An 18,642-nucleotide genomic window follows, 5' to 3' on the forward strand; every position below is an offset into this window, starting at 1 on the left:
ATTCACCTTCCATCCGCGAATGTTCCTCGCCCTCTACCTTTTCAAAGAACCATTGAGTTTGTACTTGACCTTGGCATTTCTCCTATGCTTCATAACTATCTAAAACCAACTGGTGAAGAAGTAACACCCAAGGACAAGCCACCGACACTTTTTTATTTTTTCCATTTTTCCTTCTCAAAATTATCCACATCCTACGATCTTCCATAACCATCAATTTTCTCCGCGTTCATTTACTTGGCATCCCCTTCGTAGGAGGACAAAGAAGAAACTGTATGCTCGATTAGGTTTTAGATCTATAAGGCTTTGCTCTCATTCCACTAAGCTACATTATAGGAAATCTTGGTGCTTAATTCTGTTTGATGGTGCATTCCATGTTAATTATTTGTGGAAAGACCCACAACTTTTTCGATTGTTGATATATGGTAAACTGCATTTTAATACATATATATTAGATAAAATCTCGAGTATCTGACTATAAAAGACTCATTTTATTCTTCGGTGTACTCCATTCCAATCTTATGTTATGGGAGTGCACCATTAAGACAACCGGACCCTCCTTTTCGAGTGAGTGGTTGTAAGTGTCAGATTCTTAGTCTACGTTTCATGTGACTCACGCATTTATCTCTTGCACTTTTTCTCGTGGATTGAGTAGTGCTTCTCTATGGAGTGAGTTTCATTTTTATTTCTTTATCGTAATTTTGTTTTGTTTTTCTAAAAATCAAACATATAAAAACTAAATAAAATAAAAACATAAACATATATTAGTAAGTCTAGGAAATCTGACTTTAAAAGACCCAAGTTTTCGTACAATACCAACTTTCTGGAGTATAGGCCAAACAAAATTTTCAAACTTAAAAAGAGTTTTCCAATTTTGTTTGGGGGTGGGGTATTTTGGTATTCATTTCAAATCATGTTGCCACCCTAAGCCTGTCATGTTTACTCCAGTAGAGTTGTGTTAGTTAGTACGTACTAATTTAATTGTGCTTCATATTATCATATCATCTTTACAATATTTCTGTTACAGGTACTGCCAATTTTTGCCACGTTTCTATGGTAAATTCTTTCCTTATCTCTTTACACTTTGAGGACAAAGCGCCTCGATTGTTTGGGGGTGGGATAGAAACATTTGCAAAAATTAGACACTTTTAGGATGTAAATTACGACTTTTATTTATAAAATTTTAAAAATTATAAAAATTAGTTAGTTAGATAATTTAATTGTGCTATTGAATTGTTTCATGAACCCCTTCTCCCAAATTGTTTGGGGTGGTATAGAAACACGATGTAAATGTTAAGCACATATTAGGTTGTATATTACGTATTATTTGTCTTAAAAATAATAAAAATAAAAATAAAAATAAAAAGTTTATGCTATACACTTAGGAATATTGGTATTGTTTCTTTCTCTATGCTCTTAATAATCTATAAGTCTCACGTAGCTTTTGCATTAGAATAGTTTTTAAAAACTTAGGTTAATATGTAGGTAATAATCTTTGCATCTATCTATAAATATATTACATGAGTATCTATGATTGTTTGGCAGTAAGTTTCTGAAATCTAGGCTAGAGTACTTATTCTACAAATCCTGTGAGAATATAGCCTAAAGCCTTATATGAGTGAAACATTTGAGAAATGACACAAGGGAGAAGTATATTCCGAATAGAGAAATCACACGTCCACTTGCTTGACCACTATACCATATCCTAAGCGAGAATTTAGGCCCTCTTTGAATCGATATAGCCAGAAATTCAAACCTATGAATTATTTTCTGCTAGTCACCCCTCTAAGCCTTTCTTTAGCCTTCCATAAACCACAATTCCTTTACCCTGTTACAAAAACAAAACAAAATAAAAAATTCAACTTACCCAATCTAGAATAAGTCTGAGAATAGAATGAGTGAAGAAAGAAGAAGAGAAAAACCTGTGTAAACAAAAATTAGTTAGTTGCTTCAGAAAAAGAAAAGAAGTTTCCATCCAAGGAAAAGAAAAAAAAAAAGAAATAAATAAAAACTCCAAAAATAGAATAAAAGGGAGTCAAAAGCCAAAGAAAAGAAAAAGAAAAATATGGCTAAGGATGGAAACAAAGTGTAAAAGCAAAAGTAAATAACAAGGTTTTCTCTAGTTATATAATATGAAGACTCTATTATCTCAGACTTGTCCTTTTTGAATATCCATTTCCTTCCTTCTTAAACCATCTCCTAATCCCCGCAACACCTAATAAAAACCTCTAGCTCAATTAGGAATAGGTTAGTGTGATAGTAAATGGCAGATGTGTTTGATCGACTCCGGCTTCCTTGTTTGTCATTGAGATTGTAAGGTAAAGTGTGCCCACTACACACTGGAGTAAATAAACTTGAGCGAAAAAATCGAGTGGTTTTGTCTTGACATTTATGTGAGGACCTACTTAAGGACGCTTATTCGAAGTTTTAAAACGAACCCCGCTAGGTATTTCATAATATTACTCATAGTATATATTTGTATCATAGATGATTGATTATTATGCATATATTAGCTTAGGTTTTTGACTTGGTTATTCTTATTCATTTGCTAGTGAGATGTATAGATAGTTGAGACATGAATGAGGAAACAATAGTTTTATTTCTTAGTCGTTGTAGTATAGATGAAGTTTGTGAGTACCTTCACTGGAAAACTCTCACGAGGCTATAACTCATCCACTAGGGAATTCCTAGTGGTTTAAGGCCTTATTGCATATGGTAAATACAATCGCACTCAGCGAAACGAGAGTAGTTAGAACTCCATTTTTAGTCACTTATTCTAATTTCTCATATTTGCTTGAGGAGAAGCAAAACGCTGTTTGGGGTGGTTTGATAAGAGCCCAAAATTGTAGTTTTAACCCCTTAACAATCGTACTTTTAGACCAATTATGTGAATAATAAGTAAGAGTTAATATTGATTACGTGTTTTTATGCATTTCAGGCTTCAAAGTCCATTATGTGCAGAAATGTACCACTTTAGCGAGATAAAGGAGCAAAGGTCGGTTGCTAAGGAGTTTTGTGATTAAAGGCCAATTTTCAAGAAGACAAAGCCTCTGTAAAGCCCGGTCAAAAGATGAAAAGTCAAAGTCCACGCGGGCAGAAACAGCACACAAAGTCAGCAGAACTTCCGAAGACCGTATCTTTGGACTCAGACCTCAGAATTGGGTCTACCTTATGTCAAAACGACCGGCTCGGAAAGAGCTTTCCAATGGTCTAAGCCTTGGCCCAATCAGAGCATCAAAAGTGGACAAAAAGTCTGTTGAAGCCAACTACAGCTGAAGAGGCCTTTTTGGACTGAAAGAATTAGATTTTGGGCCTGATTCTCTGGCCCAAAACATGACTCCAAGCCCATGCACGATTTTTGGATCTGAAACATATAAAAACAAAAGCTTAGCTCTTTGTTAATGGTAGATAGTTAGGTTAGGAAGCTAATGTTAATGGAGTTTAGGGTTAGAAAAAGATAGATCTAGATTAGTTAATTACTTAGTTTTCATTCCATTAATTAGTTTCATTCTTTGTTTTAGATTAGTTATTTAAATCATTGAATATCATTCATTAGATAAATAAAATAGTTGTTATTCATTCAATCATATCTTGTTCTTATTGTTCTATTAGATTTATAAAGTTAATTACTTATTCCATAATGACATGTTCTTATTATTGTTCTTGTGTTAGGAATGGTAGTATAGAAATTTCACATCAAATCATTACTCTCACCATTGTTCCTTTTGGGTTTGTTCAATTGAATTTGCTTAAGTCTTGAGAGTTAAGAGTGGAACGAATCCTTACTCATTATATTGCATGATTATATTTTGAGAGTAAGAAGAATTGATTTAAACGTAAGAACGGTAGGATTACGTATTAGTGTTGTTAACATTAATATTTAGGATTCTACTATTTTTATGGTTATCAGTCGCACCGGCGTTCTTCAAGTCGAATAGTAGGACGTTGATTGTAGCAGAACGTTCCTTGTTCGGTTATGAAAGACATTTTTTCCTGGTCTTCTTCTGCAAGTGGTATCTGATTGTATTTGCTATATTTGTCCATAAATGATAAAAGTTCATGACTGCAAGTTTGATCTACCAGTATGTTAATCCTGGGTAGGGGGAAGCTGTCCTTTGGGCAATGCTTGTTGACGTTGGTGAAGTCTATGCAGAGTCATATCTGGCCATTTTTCTTAGGAACGGCTAAAATATTAGCTAACCAGGTTGGGTACTCGACCTCTGATGAATCCAACCTTTTTGAGCTATTCTATCTCTTCATTGATTGCTTTTTGAATTTAAGTGCTAGTTTTCTAGGTCGTTGTTTGATAGCCTTTATAGTTGGATCTACATTTAATTTGTGGCAAGCGACCTGAGGGTCGATTCTTGGTATATTGATATACGACCAAGCAAAAATATCTTTATTGAGAGATAAAAAATTGACAAGTTGCTCCTTAAGCTTGGGGTCTAAATTAGCCTTTACATAAACGAATTTTGGGTCATCATTTGTGCCCAAATTGACTCTCTCTAGGTTCGACTTGTGCTTGCTTTTCCTTAAGCTTGTCTGTTGCTAATGTTGGAGGGCTGGAAATTTAAGGATCTTGCAGCTTTGGGATGGCTTTCGTCTGGACGACCTGAGTTTTGGCCTTGGTTGTTGCGCTTACTTGATTGCATCGATGAGCTTCTATTTGGTTGCTTCTGAGCTCCATGATGCCTCGGGGTCTGGAGAACCGTAGGACTTGGTGTAAGGTTGATGGAACTGCTTGGATCTTGTAAATCCACCTACGTCCTAAGATGGCAGTGTATGACGACTTGACATCAATCATACTGAAGTGTGTTGAGGTCTTGACCATGTCCTCTTTTTCTCTAATAGAGAGTGGTAGGATGACATCTCCAATGGTATATGTGCGGTCTCCATTGAACCCGTAGAGTGATGCATTTGACTCTATCATCATTGAGTCTGGCAGGTGCATATCCTTGTATGTTTGGTAGAAAAGGATGTCGCAAGAGCTACCTAGATCGATTAGGACCCGCTTGACTGTTTATCCGTTGATTTTAACGTGCACTACTAGAGCATCATTTTGAGGTAGGCACACCATGTCGAGATCTTCCTCGGTGAATGATATTGAGGTCGTAGATTGAGCGCTGGCAGGAGTGATCACTTTAGCTTTGTGGGATAGGTGGTAGATTTCTTGTAGTGTTCCTACACACCTGCGCTTTTCACGACCGAAGGTCTCATTGCTAGAGGTGTCTGTAATCATGTGGATTACGTTTTCCTCATCGTGATAGGAGGAGTGTTGTTTTTTGTTGTGCCTCAACCGACCTGGAGATTTAGATAATCAGGCTATTCTTCTTCTGCTCTTTCTGCGAGCAGGTCATTCATGACTACGGCTCCTCCTTCTGTTGCGGTTGGCATTCAGTTTATGCCTAAGGTCGCTTTCTAGCAGGAACTCTTTCAGTTTTCCTTCTTCGACTAAGTCTTGGAGGTAGTGCTTGAGACTCCAACATTCATCGGTGTCATGGTGGTGGAGTTTGTGGAAGTGGCAGTATGGACGTCCTGATATTGCAATCACCTTGTTGATGGTTGGCTTGAAGTAAGGTGTTGTATATATCTTCTTCAGGATATGGCTTGGCATCCTGGAGAAGTTGGAGAATTCTCTTTTGGTGTACAATGGCTTGTGGGAGTTGGTGCCCTTGTTGTTGCCTGAGTACTGGTTGCTTTCTTTGGGTCCCCGTTTGTCATTGACTGCGAGAACTTCTTTACCTTTGCGCTGGACAATCCATTCTTCGTACTTCATGTACTTGTCGACTCTATGGTACAGGTCGTCTAGGCGTCCTGGCTTGTTGCGCATGAGAGACCCTGCCAATTCGGAGTCGACTAGGAGAGCGTTGGTGAATGCAAAGGTTGCAAAGCTGTCCTTGAGGCCTGGCTCCATTGATAGGAGTTCCATTTTGAAATGTCTTAGGAAAGCGTGAATAGTCTCGCCATGTGCTTGCTTCAGCTAGAACAAGGAATCTAGGTCAGCTTGTTTCTTACTGTTGTGGACGAACTCTGCTGCAAATGTCTTGGCCAGCTTGTCGAAGTTGTGGATTGAATCAGGAGTTAGCGTGTAAAACCAGTTTAATGCTCCGTCCTTCAAGTTGGCTGGAAAGAGTTTGCATTTGAGGTAGTAAAAGTCTTGAGCACTGTAGAGCGCCAGGATTTGGCTGAAACGAGCTATGTGCTGGCCTGGACACGAGTTTCTGTCGTACAATAGGAACTTTGGCTAGATAAAATCAATGGGAGGCTGCTTGTCCCTGACTTCTGTGGTGAATGGTGACGCTTTATATGACTGGAGCATCTTTTGTACGATCTGGGCTGCGTTGGTTTTTCGCTTGACTTCTCCAATCGCTGGGTAAAGTCCTCTAGCCGTTGATTAGTGGTTGTAGTGAGGGCAGTGACTGCGTTGTTTTCAATTGCATCTGGAGCCAGGTTGTTGGTGTTAAAGGTGGTTTGCTCGCGCATAGCTTGGTTCTCTTGCTGGAGCGTGGTAAATGACTCGTGGAGAAACTTTACTTGATCTACTAGAGCTTTTAGTTGTTCTTCCATGGTGGTTTTCTAACCAGTTTCGTGGGCTTGAGAAAATAGTGTGGGTGTTTTTCTTAAGGAAACGAACTGGTAGACGGCGCCAATGTAAATGTGTGGATTTGTATCTACAACCTGATGTTGAGGTTGATAGGGAATGGCTGCACTCTTTCTTGGGATAAGAGTTGCCTACTAATAAACGTAAAAATGATACTTCTACTCACGAATAAAAGATTAAATTCAAACGGAAGTAGAACTAAAACTTATACGAAGACTATTTATCAAAGATTTATTATTCTACTCTCGAATCTATCGAAATAAAGTGGAGTAAAAGATTCGTTCCACTCCTAGTTCTTTAACATTCAAAGTTTTCTATGACTGCGAGTCTATCCAAAGCTAATGAGAGTAATGGTGGGAATTTGTACTACGAGGCAAATTATACTAACAAGATACGAATAATGAAATGACAGAAATACTAAGGTTTGAATCTAGATAAAGAATTAGGGGGGAATTGAATCCACCTTAAATCCAACTTAATAAACTAGCATAGATTGTTGTAATCAAATTTTTTACGTTCTTACGATAAGAATTGGTTGTTCTAATCCCTAATCATTCATGACAATCTCTACTAACTAATGACTAGCATGTGAGAAAGTTCTACCCAATCTCATGGCGAATCAACTACCTTCTAGAGTGAAATAGACTCTTACAACGATTCTACACTGCACAATCAAATTTTCATCAAGGCTTCATCAGACCCCTCTAATGGAGGTTTAGCCTTGATTCATAAAACTGTCATTTCCAATTGAATTTAAACTAGACATCATATAAAGATTCTAATTTTACTAATTTAACTAATCAATAATTCAAATCTAAATTAACAACTAAGAAATGAAATTGATTCTAATGAATTTAATAATTGAACTAAATTATGATTAACTAATTATGAAATAAAGACAACTAATTTAAGAATTTAACAATACTAAAACTTAAACAAGACTTAAATCAATAACTAAATTGGAATGAAATTGAATACTTTATTATAAACTAATATTTAATTCTAAAATAATAATCTATTTGTTCTAACACTAATTAATTGAAAGGTAAACTAGATTTAAAACAATAATTGAAAACTAATTAATGGAATAAAACTCAAAACTAGATCTAGAATATCCTCTAATGGCTACCTTCTACCTAACCTAATTATCTCTTAAGAGCTAAGTCTTGTCTATTCAAATGGAGGAGACAAGATCCACATTTTCGTGCATGGGCTGAGGAGCCATGTTTTGGGCCGGAAAATCGAGCCCAAAGCCCAATTTCTTCAGTCCACAGACCCCTTTCCAGCCGGATTTTACTTCAGCCAACGTTTTCGTCCACTTTTACTCCTCTGATTGGGTTAAAGTTTAAACCATTGGAAAGCTCTTTCCGAGACGGTCGTTTTGACATAAGGTAGGCCCAATTCTGAGGTCTGAGCCCAAAGATACGGTCTTCAAAAGTTCTACTGACTTTTGTGTGCTGGTTCTGCCCGCGTTGACTTTGACTTTTCAGCTTTGACCGGGATTTTTAAAGGCTTTTTCTCCTTGAATCTTGGCCTTTAATCACAGAACTCCTTAGCAACCAACCCTTGCTCCTTTATCTCGCCAAAGTGACACATTTCTGCACATAATTGACTCTAAAGCCTGAAATGCATAAAAACACGTAATCAACATTAACTTTTATTTATTACTCGCATAATTAGTCTAAAAGTATTATTGTTAAGGGGTTAAAACTACAGTTTTTGACTCTTATCACCTATATATCAAGTTTCTTGGGTCAACTTGAATCAAGCCTTACGTAGTTCATCTCTCTCTAGTCTCTACTTTTAGATGTTTGCTGACCTTCCTTATTTGCTCCAGGCCGTTGTCAAGTGTATATTCATATTTTGTGCTATCTTGATGATTCGTCATTACTTCTGTTGTTACAAAGTAAATGTCTCTTTCATTGGTGCGTTGACTGAGCTTCAGGATCGCGGTAGATCATTTGCTTCCATATTTAGATGTGTTTGATATTTGAGTCGACCTGAGTTTGGGACGACCTGAGTCCTTGTAGCGTGGTACAACCTGGTGATATACGAGCTGTGAAGATACGACCTGGTAGACATGTGTGCTGTAGTGATATGTTTGAGAATGGATGGTACTTACAACACATGATAAGCCCAAGCTCAAGCCTGAACCCGACAAAGTTAGTGGTAGCATACTGGGACTGTCACACAAACATAAAGTATGAGGGAACACTCATTGTTCTACTTCTTCACTTTGTATACACAAGTAGTTTGAAATACACAAATGAGAATTCCAACATTTTTCAAATCTTTACAGTAGTAGAAGAAAGAAAAACGTAGTACCGATTTATTTTTATTTTTATGTTTATTTTTTATAAGTATCTATTTGACTATTTGAGAGAGAGAGTTTCCCTCGAGAAAAAGAGCGAAGAAGAGAGAGGGAGAAAGGTGCGAGAGAATTCTATTCTCTAACACTAATCCATCAAATGGGTTCAGTCCACCTTCGGCCCATGCCCATTAGTCCGTCTACTATATTTGGCTATTTGATACAGGGGGTTAGAGCATCTTTAAGAGAGCTACCAAAAAAACACCAAAATTTTGAACCAAAAAAATACCAAACCAAAAAAACACCAAGCAACTTTAGGAGCAACATCAAACTACGCGGTTTTGGATAAACCGCGCCATATAGCCCACGCGGTTTTCCCAAAACCGTGCTATAGAAGCCCATTTGACAGGCCCAAGACCAAGCGGTTTTGCCAAAACCGTGCGGTTTTCCAGAAACCGTGTGCTATAACCATTTAACCCTCTTGGTCATGTGAGGTTCCCTTCATTTTTCATGTTCCCTCTCATCTAAACTCATCTCCTTGAGCAAAAAAAAAAAACACTACCAAAACTCTTGACGATTTTTCAATGGATCATTCATCTTCTTCTGATTCTTCATCGAGCTCGAGCTCTTCAAATGATAACACTGCAGTTAAAACTCATAAATTAGTGGTTATTGCTCTAGCTTTGGTTCGACATCGTCTGAGTTTATTGCGCCAGCAAGAAGCGGAGTCTTCTTATAGACCACTTGGTGGTTCGAAGAAAGGAAGAAAATATAAGAATCATCAGTACGAGGCAACACTGGCTCGTGTAAATGCTAACTACTTCGGCGCAAATCCTATATTTTGTGACCACGACTTTCGATGCCGATTTTGTATGGGTCAGTCATTATTTACTAGTATTTTCAATCATCTTAATCATAATATATCATATTTTCAACAAAAAGTTAATAGTGCGGGTAAGTTTGGGATTAACCCAAAAATAAAAGTAATTGCTGCTATATGAATGCTTGCTTATGGGACTGCAGCTGATCTAGTAGATGATATGTTACATGTTGCTGAGCCAACTATTCATGAATGTATGCGCTATTTCTGTGATGGAATTATTAGAATTTTTGGAGGTGAATACTTGCGCAAACCAAATGCTGCAGATATTCAACATTTGCTTAAAGAGTCTGAGGAACGCGGATGGCCTGGAATGCTAGGAAGCATTGATTGCATGCACTGGCAATGGAAGAATTCCCCATCCGCGTGGCAAGGGTCTCACATTGGCCATAAGCATAAACCAGCAGTGATTTTGGAGGCAGTTACCGATCATGATGCGTGGATTTGGCATACTTTTTTTAGAATGGCGGGTTCTCACAATGATCTTAATGTGCTTGACCGCTCACCAATATTTGATAATATAGTAAATGATGAAGCTATTCTTTGTAACTACACTGTGAATGACCATCATTATGATATGGGCTATTACTTAGCTGACGATATTTATCCTAATTATGTCACCTTGATTCAAACGATTGCTAAACCGACTATTGCACAAGACAAACATTTTGCAAAGAAGCAAGAAGCTGCTAGAAAAGACATAGAGCGGGTGTTTGGTATATTAAAGTCGCGTTGGGATATTTTAGCGAATCCGTGCAGGTTATGGTATTTGGAGAACATGGCTACTGTTATGAGGGCTTGCACCATTTTATGGAAGATGAACGCGAAACGGATATCCTGTAGTATATTCCTGATTTGGAAATACCAAGTAGAGAAGGTGCATTTGAAGATCAACGCCAATTTGTTCTATCTCGTTAGGCATCTGGCGTCAAGAGGGTTCGTTCAAAAGTTGTTTATAATAGATTGAAGAATGACTTGGTCGAGCATTTGTGGAGTAGGTGTGGGCGGCATGGTCAGACTTGATTTCTATTTCTATTTGCACTTCATTTGGACTTTGTGTTTATTTATCATTTCAATTTCTATGTATTTGTGTTCCAAGTTTATTTCTATGTATTTGTGGTTTTATGAAAGGATTTGTGTATATGAGAATTTTGAAAATACAAAGTAAACTCTGCCGAATTTTTTTTAAAATGATAAAAAGTATCAACTTTAAATTAAGGTAACTTAACTCAAATTAAAAGAAAATATTCAATTAAAGTACATTCTAATTAAAATCAAAATACAAACTCAAATTAAAGTACGTCATTAATTAAAAGACATAAATTAAAAGACAAATTAAAATACTCCAATTAAAAGACATACAAACTCAAATTTCGACTATGCACTACTTTGACTACTACCAGTGATATTGCCAAGTCGATTTTTCATTTTTTGTAAAATTTCTACCCTTTTGAGTTGCCAAATTTCTTGCTCGTCTTCGGATAATCCTTCTAATTTCAGAGCACATCTTTCTTCAATTGAACTCAGAGCACATCTTTCTTTAATTGAAGTTTTTCTTTTTGGATTTGGAGCTTCCAATCCATTGAACTTTTCTTCAATTGAAGTTTTTCGAATTCCATCTCATCTTTCTTCAATTGTCTTTGAGCTTCCAATTCATAACCTTCTTTGGTGGGTTTAGAAAGTTCCACATGAAAATCATCAAGTTTCTTAGCGGATTCCTCCAATGTAGAATCACCTTCTTCTTTCTCTTTTTGCCTTCTTTTCTTGCCTTCTTTCTTTCCAAGAGGCCTATCCTCAAGCCCATGAACTTGGTGTGGATCATAATCCATTGGTTGAGTTGTCGCAGTTGATGTTGGAACTGATGAACCTCCTTCCCCACTGTTTGATTTCGACTTTTTGGTGGGATGCAAATCATTTCTCAACTGTAGCCTCTTCCATTTGGGTGAGTCTTTCACCATACTATAGCATTACATCCACTTCCAAACCCCATTATGCATCACATATGCACTTATTGCTTCCTCAACCTACCAATTAAGCAAAAATTAAATTAGAATTAAAAAATGTATTTGTGAATCAAAATAACAAATAAAAAGTAAATACTTACCATCATATTGTCATTATAGCCACTTAGAGGAGATGCTTGAATCTTAGAAAGAATAGCATGAAACTTATTGATATTAGCTTGAATGAGAGTCCAACGGTGTTTCATGCCCGTCAAGTTGCGTTCGGTCATTCTTCCTAGATTTGCATGAAATGCATTTAGAATTCTAGCCCAAAAATCGTTCGACTTTTGCTCATTTCCTACTACACCATCTTGACTAACTTGTAGCCAACTATTGGTGAGAGCAACATCTTCTTCTTGTATCCATGAAGCCCCTCTAGATTTTGATTTTGGTTTTTGATTAATCATTGTTGTTTTAAGAGTAGAGAGTAGAGAGTAGAGAAAAAAAATGAGTGTAAAACTATGGTGTGAGTGTTTCAATTTATAGGGTTAAAAAGATATAGCCGTTTTTTGCCCGTTGTTGTCATTGAGAGCACGCGGTTTTGCCAAAACCGCACCATAGAAACCCATTTAGCAGCCCAAGCCCACGCGGTGTTGGCAAAACCGCGTGGTTTCCGCGTAAGTGATTTGATATAGCACCAAACCTAGAACCAAATATTGGCCGGTTTGGTGTTTGGTTTGGTGTTTTCATCAACATGTAACTCTCCTAAAGTTGAAAAAACACCAAATTGTTGGAAATTTGGTGTTTGATGCTAGGTTGATATCACTCCTAAAGATGCTCTTGTACACCTGTGCTTTTGTTTTTCTCTTTTTCTTTTATTCTTGTGGATGACAAGTTCAAAAATAAGGCGTTGATACGTTGGCGCGTTTTCCATTAGTTAAACTATTAGATGAGCTAAAACCGAAATGCCTGGCTAACAGGGTATGGGCAGGTTATAAGCCCTTGACTCATGAACCTAACGTCTACTTGAATTGAAACTCTGATGATCATACAATATGGAACAGTAATTAAGCCTTTCAGAATTTTGAATTACAATATGTACGTGATAACTTCAGTTAGTACTCAAGACTACGCATAACCAATAAATAGATTTCAAGATTTTCATTCTTGACATTATCTAACTAATTAAGTGGTTCACTCCTCCTACAGTTAAATTCACAGCGTGATCAGCATCCACAGCAGAAAGACCAACCAACCTGTGCAAGAGTTTGTGTGTCTCATAAGAGTCCATGCTAAATAAGGGCATCACCAATGGGCCTGGATACGGGCCTCTATCTCCAAATTTAACGGACTTTAGCAAAAAACTGTTTCCAACGCAGCCCCTAAATGGGCCTCCAATTTAACAATCCTGGATATTTGTCTTCATTTCTACAGATGTTTATAAAGAACCTGAAGCCCAAAACTTTGCACATGACTTCACTAAAGTCAGCACGTGACTTCACTTTTTGATTTTTCAGTCTTGTTTCACATGTTATAAAGTAGCAGTCATCTTCTCCGTTGGAACACCCATGATATAGAGTTTTAGCTCCTCCTTATTGCCCTCCAAAACGCTGATGTGGCCCTCCAAAATGCTGACATGGCCCTGGGTTTTAAAGGCCTGCATTGCTGATGCCTTAGGGCATCAGTAATCCTTACAACTCCTGGGTTCTGACTATTGAGCACTGAAAAAATGGTAGCGAGCTCAGGCCCCGTGTTCAAGCAGAAGTGTAGCAATCCACGTGGAAACACAAAAACGTCCCCTTGCTGGAGCTTTTTCTGGAACAGCCGAGTTTCTGTGTCGAAGAATCCAGCAATAACAACTCCATTGCTTACAAAAACCAATTCTGAAGCTCTTGGATGAGAATGAGGCAAAACTATGCCTTTCGCACCCAAATCTGTCCTAGAAAAGGCGATTCCAAGGGTGTTCAATTATAACACCCCGTGTTTTAGTTCTCTTATTTTCATATTAATAATAATAATGAATAATATATAAAATAATATAGGATAACTATCAGTTAAGGATAAGAGTCCCGTAACTAATAGATAAGGGTTGTCCTTGTTTTTCGGTGAGTTTTCTCACGTAGAGTTTTTGGGGGAAAAAAAAACACAGCGAAGGGTTTTAGAAAAAATGGGAGTTTTACTGAAGGAAGGAAAGGAAGGTTTTTCCTGGTAGCTCGTTGATAATCGGAGAGCCACTTCTGGTGAGTAGAGTTTTATCTCACCACTACTAAAACTATGATTTTTCGCGCTTAATATTTACGATTTTTTCTTGTCGAGTGTTTCCGACCAGTTTGTTAAAATTTTTAGTTCTCATCGATATGTTTAGATTTGATTTGAACCGCTGATCTCTGAAATCGGTTTTGAACCGCTTGGAACTTCGAAGTCGCCAATGGCGGGCGTCAGAGTCCAAAGCAGCAAGAAATCGTCACTTTTCTTTGTTTCTCTGTTGAACTATTGGAAATTTGTGGATTGATGTCGGGGGTTAAGTACTGGAGGTTGGTGGTCGGTGATGGGATGAGCTAGTCAAGCTCTGTAGCAGGTCGTTAATGGCAGCGCCATATAGTGTGGAGGAAGGGTTCGATCCAATGTGGATGGTCGTTGTTTTGGGTTGTATGCGAATTGATTGTCGCGAGGGATTGAGTGTAGATTCGTGGGGAGGGTTGTGAGTGCTGTGGAAAGCTCCAAGCAGCCATTAATGGCGGCACACCCATTCCTCAGTAATAATTCGAACTGTTTTGTTTAATGGATTGTGTTGGTTTATTTTGGATGGATTGTTGCGATATTGGTGGAGTGATGAGGGCTGTCGAGTGGAGCTCGGAGAAGCCCGTAATGGCAGCCTGAAATTTGTAGATCTAGGTTGAGAAGAGTTTTGATTTACTAATATTTGTGGTTTTCGTTTTCATTAAAGTTGTATGGGTTGGTATGGGGATCGAAACCGTGGGGTCAAAATGGGTGGTCGATCGGAATTGGTGGTGGCTGTTGGAGAAGATGACACTGTTTATCTTAGTTGGGCCTTGGGCCTTGGTTGGTTTTGTTTTGGGCCGGCTATTTTGTTTGGTTGGGCCGGTTTGTTTTGTTTTTTGATTGGGCCGATTAGGTTCTAAATTTTTGGGCGGTTCTAATATTTGTTTTGTTGGGCCAGTTTCATTTGTTTTGATTGGGCCGGTTTCAGTTTAATTTTCGGGCCGAATCCAATTATGCTTTGGGCCAGTTTCTAATATTGCTTGGGGCCAGTCCATTGGACTTAATATAGATCTAATTGGGTCTTTCAACATTTAAACTTTCGGGTTTTAAGGTTTGGGCTTGGCCAGTTGGGTCCGAACCATGACCTTAGCCACGAGCCCATGAGCCATGCAATTTGACCTTAGCCATGAACCATGGCTATGACCCTGAACCTGTTGAATATAGAAACGATAGTTTGACTTCGACCATGATGGTTGACTTTGACTTTGACCAGGATTGACTTTGACCAGAGTTGACTGTTGACCAGGGTTGACTTTGATCAGTTGACCCAATTTGACCTTTTAACTCGGATTATGATTTGGGTTATTAAGATAGGTCTAGGGCTATTAGCATACTTGACTTTAGGCTAAGACCTCTATATATACGTGTGTATGTGTATTAACTACTATGTGATTTTGCAGTATTTTATGATATGCAACGTATGACACTAAGACATCCCTAAAATTAATAACGCGTAAATCAAAAATACAGGAATCAAGATACTCATTCGTTCTCTAAAATGATATATAAAATAAAGTTCAATCATGCGTAAATAAATTTACCGCACTCTTTTAGAACTCTCCACGCCTCAAGTTTTGGAATCGAGTTTTATGACTGTTGATGTCATAGGTTAGGTGGGCATTTATTGAATGTGCCATAAATGGCCCGTTAGCGTTATATATGGGTATTCATTGAATATGCCATGAATGACCCGGGTATTCATTGAATGTGCCATGAATGACCGGTTGTTTGGACTACCCTGAGAGGAACTAAGGTATTAAACGCTTATGGGTTAGTTGTATTCCTTGAGTGTACGGGAATGTAGGGTTGGGTATTCCTTGAATGTGGCGGGAATGACATAAGGTACATAGGTTGTGAAATATGTGTATAAGAAAAGTAATTGATTAATTAATAAGAGAAATTTCTTTGATTGTGCGAGTGTGCTTGGATTTACTTTTGAATACCTATAGGATATCGACAAATGTTAGAAGTTCTAACTTTCTTTTGCAGGAGGGTAGGACTTAATAACATTTTGTGCAGGGACGCGGTTCTACCCTTATACAGCAGTGGATATCGGTAAGTTTTAAATTAAATGACTTAGTATTAAAACAAGTTATTGGAATGAGTTAATAAGATGGAAGTCTTGCTTGGGAAGAAGCTATGCCGGTTGAAATGACGGAACTACTTATCTTCCAAGCTGTGAATGATTAAGTTATGGAAAAATATAAAGTGATTGTTTGGATAATTAAAGTATGATAATGTTTATATGTGGTTAGTCTACTCATACCAGCAAATTCCATTTTGCTGACCCATGTTTGCTTTGTTTTGGCAACGTGGGTGTGTTCTTGGGAACATAGGTGGAAGGTAGTGGAACCACGGCGTGTGATTGGGATTCGTGCCTGGAGCAGTCCGTTAGTTCTCTTTTAGGCCTGATCTTATTGGAAGGATGTAATAACGTATGTTACATTTTTATATGACATGAGAATACGATGTTGGAAATTGTTATTCTTAAAGTTTGTTTAGGTTTGTATTGGGATGGAAGAAAGTTTTTAATAAAGTGATAGTTGAGGATTTGGAGATTTTTTGTTGTTAAGTTGATCCTGTTGTGATGTGGGTTTTAGGTTTTGACATGTGTTGTATCTCCCGTCATAGCCTGGGTTTTTAGACAATTGAACCGAGTGATGTTTGAGATATTTATATTTCAAATATTTATTTTTTTTAATTGTTTAGAAATTCGGGCTGTGACATCAATCCTACAAAATCCACTGCAGTTAGGACAGTCATAGATGAGTGTAGAAAACTATCAGTATCCCCAGAATGATTAAGTTTTGAGGTTTTGAAATCAGAGGCTACACACTTGATGGATTTTTGCAAACAAAGCCATTGATAAATGGAATGTCTTGTCCCGGAGTATTCGTTGGACACATGTCCGAAACAGGACTATCATCAGCTAAACAATTCCTGACAGAAATGCATGAGTAACATAGGAAGACAGTAAGGAAAACAATGACATTCATCTTGGTATTGTTTTCTTGGTAGGAAGTAGTATTAGTGTTGGTGTTCTATGTTTTTTAAATAAGCTAATAGTTTGCCAGTAATAGAAGTAAGATGTGAAACTTGGAGTTCACTTCTGGATTTGAGGTGGATTATTTTGTAATAAGAACTCCATCCCTTGTAAGTGACATATTTTAGACTTCTGTACACTCTTACTGGTTCCAACATAACAAAAACCAGAAGCTATAGTACTTGAAATATCAATATATACCCCAAACATGGCATTTGTCCACACGATTCCTGCATCAAAGATGTAGGAAAATTTGAAAACAAACTGTTCCATCATGAAGAATTTTGTCTGTATGTGTGTGTGTCGTGTCAAAAAGAAAAGGTCAAAAATCTTGTGCTGAATTGATAGCCAAAAATCTTCGAGCTCCACTGAAATTTGTGTTAGATTTCCTCAGGTTGGAAACTTCAATTCAGTCTGATTTTTCGTTGATGATTTCTATGATGCCGAGATCGTACTCTCCGAGAAAATCACAACTTAAATCAGTGACATTTGTCCTATATACCCAATGGTTGGACAATTTTGTGTCAAATCGTTTTGCTGCAACAACTCGACAGATTATTTGCATACAGCAGTTACCATGTGTACTACTTTAACAGACAAATGCCTTGATATAACTGTGAATCAGTATAACTGGGAACCATTTGTACGTTCTAAACTGCAGTGAAATGTTTCCCTGAAGCAAGAAGTGGTCAAATGGACAAAATTTCAACAGATTTGTGTTGCATCTTTGGTCCAGAGTGAAGATGCGCATAAATCCCCTAGCGATTGCTTACTCTAGAACATATGCCTGAGCTTGTCTGTATTGCATGTGGAACAAAATGGGCTTGCATTTTTTGCAGGAAAGGTGAGCAACATTATAAATGATAACTAAATAAGGTTACAACAGTGTTACAGGGATGGAGAATAACTCCTTACATCTATATTACCTTAGAAGCACATTTAGTATGGTCTATAAGGCAACTCTAAGGCTGTTCCGGATTGAGATTACAACACTGAAGTGTTGGAGTTATCCCTCACATGAGGAGAGAAATGGAGCTGATTCGACGTTGGATACGTCAGAGCGCGCCTGCCCTCAGAGGGGGCGCACCTGTGCTCGTGACTCCAGTGTTTTGGGCGCTACATGCGCTCATAGGAGGCGCACCTGCGCTCAGAATAGGCGCACCTACGCCCAAGGCTGATTTTCGTGGGCTTCGCTACAGTAACCGCGAAATTTGTTTTTTGATATAAAAACAAAATCAAGGTTTTGAAAAACCTAACCAAGTCAGAAGACTAAGAACCAGACAAAACCAAAGAGAGAGAAACCCAATCTTGAAAGCTATCAAGATTGAGAGATAACCTTTACAGAGATACAACCCTGTAAAGAGATAAGAGTGATCTAGTAAGGTGAGAGACTGAAATGAGAGATTGTAATCTTCCTTACCACTTTATAAAGAACTAGTTCTTGTGAAAGTAGGCACCATTGGCCGAACCACGGTAAATCTTTGTTTTGTGGTTTGTCTTTTACTGCTTTGCATTATTATTTGTTGTTGATAGTTGTTTAGCGAGTTGGGCATGTTAGTATAGGCTGTAGTTGATATTTAGATTTTG

The 18,642-nt window shown here is 37.8% G+C and overlaps 1 protein-coding gene across 1 annotated transcript; it reads right to left on the minus strand.

Moving 5' to 3' along the window:
* Positions 1–13,310: 13,310 nt before the first annotated feature.
* LOC147494331 (RmlC-like cupins superfamily protein) lies at positions 13,311–17,017 on the minus strand. Its single transcript, XM_086568104.1, is given in 3 exon segments — positions 13,311–13,698; positions 16,744–16,843; positions 16,846–17,017. Coding segments are annotated over 3 exon segments (651 nt in total). The 5' UTR covers positions 17,009–17,017.
* Positions 17,018–18,642: the final 1,625 nt, after the last annotated feature.

The sequence above is a fragment of the Coptis chinensis genome, chromosome 6 (genome assembly GCF_015680905.1).
Source record: "Coptis chinensis isolate HL-2020 chromosome 6, ASM1568090v1, whole genome shotgun sequence".
Taxonomy (NCBI): domain Eukaryota; kingdom Viridiplantae; phylum Streptophyta; class Magnoliopsida; order Ranunculales; family Ranunculaceae; genus Coptis; species Coptis chinensis.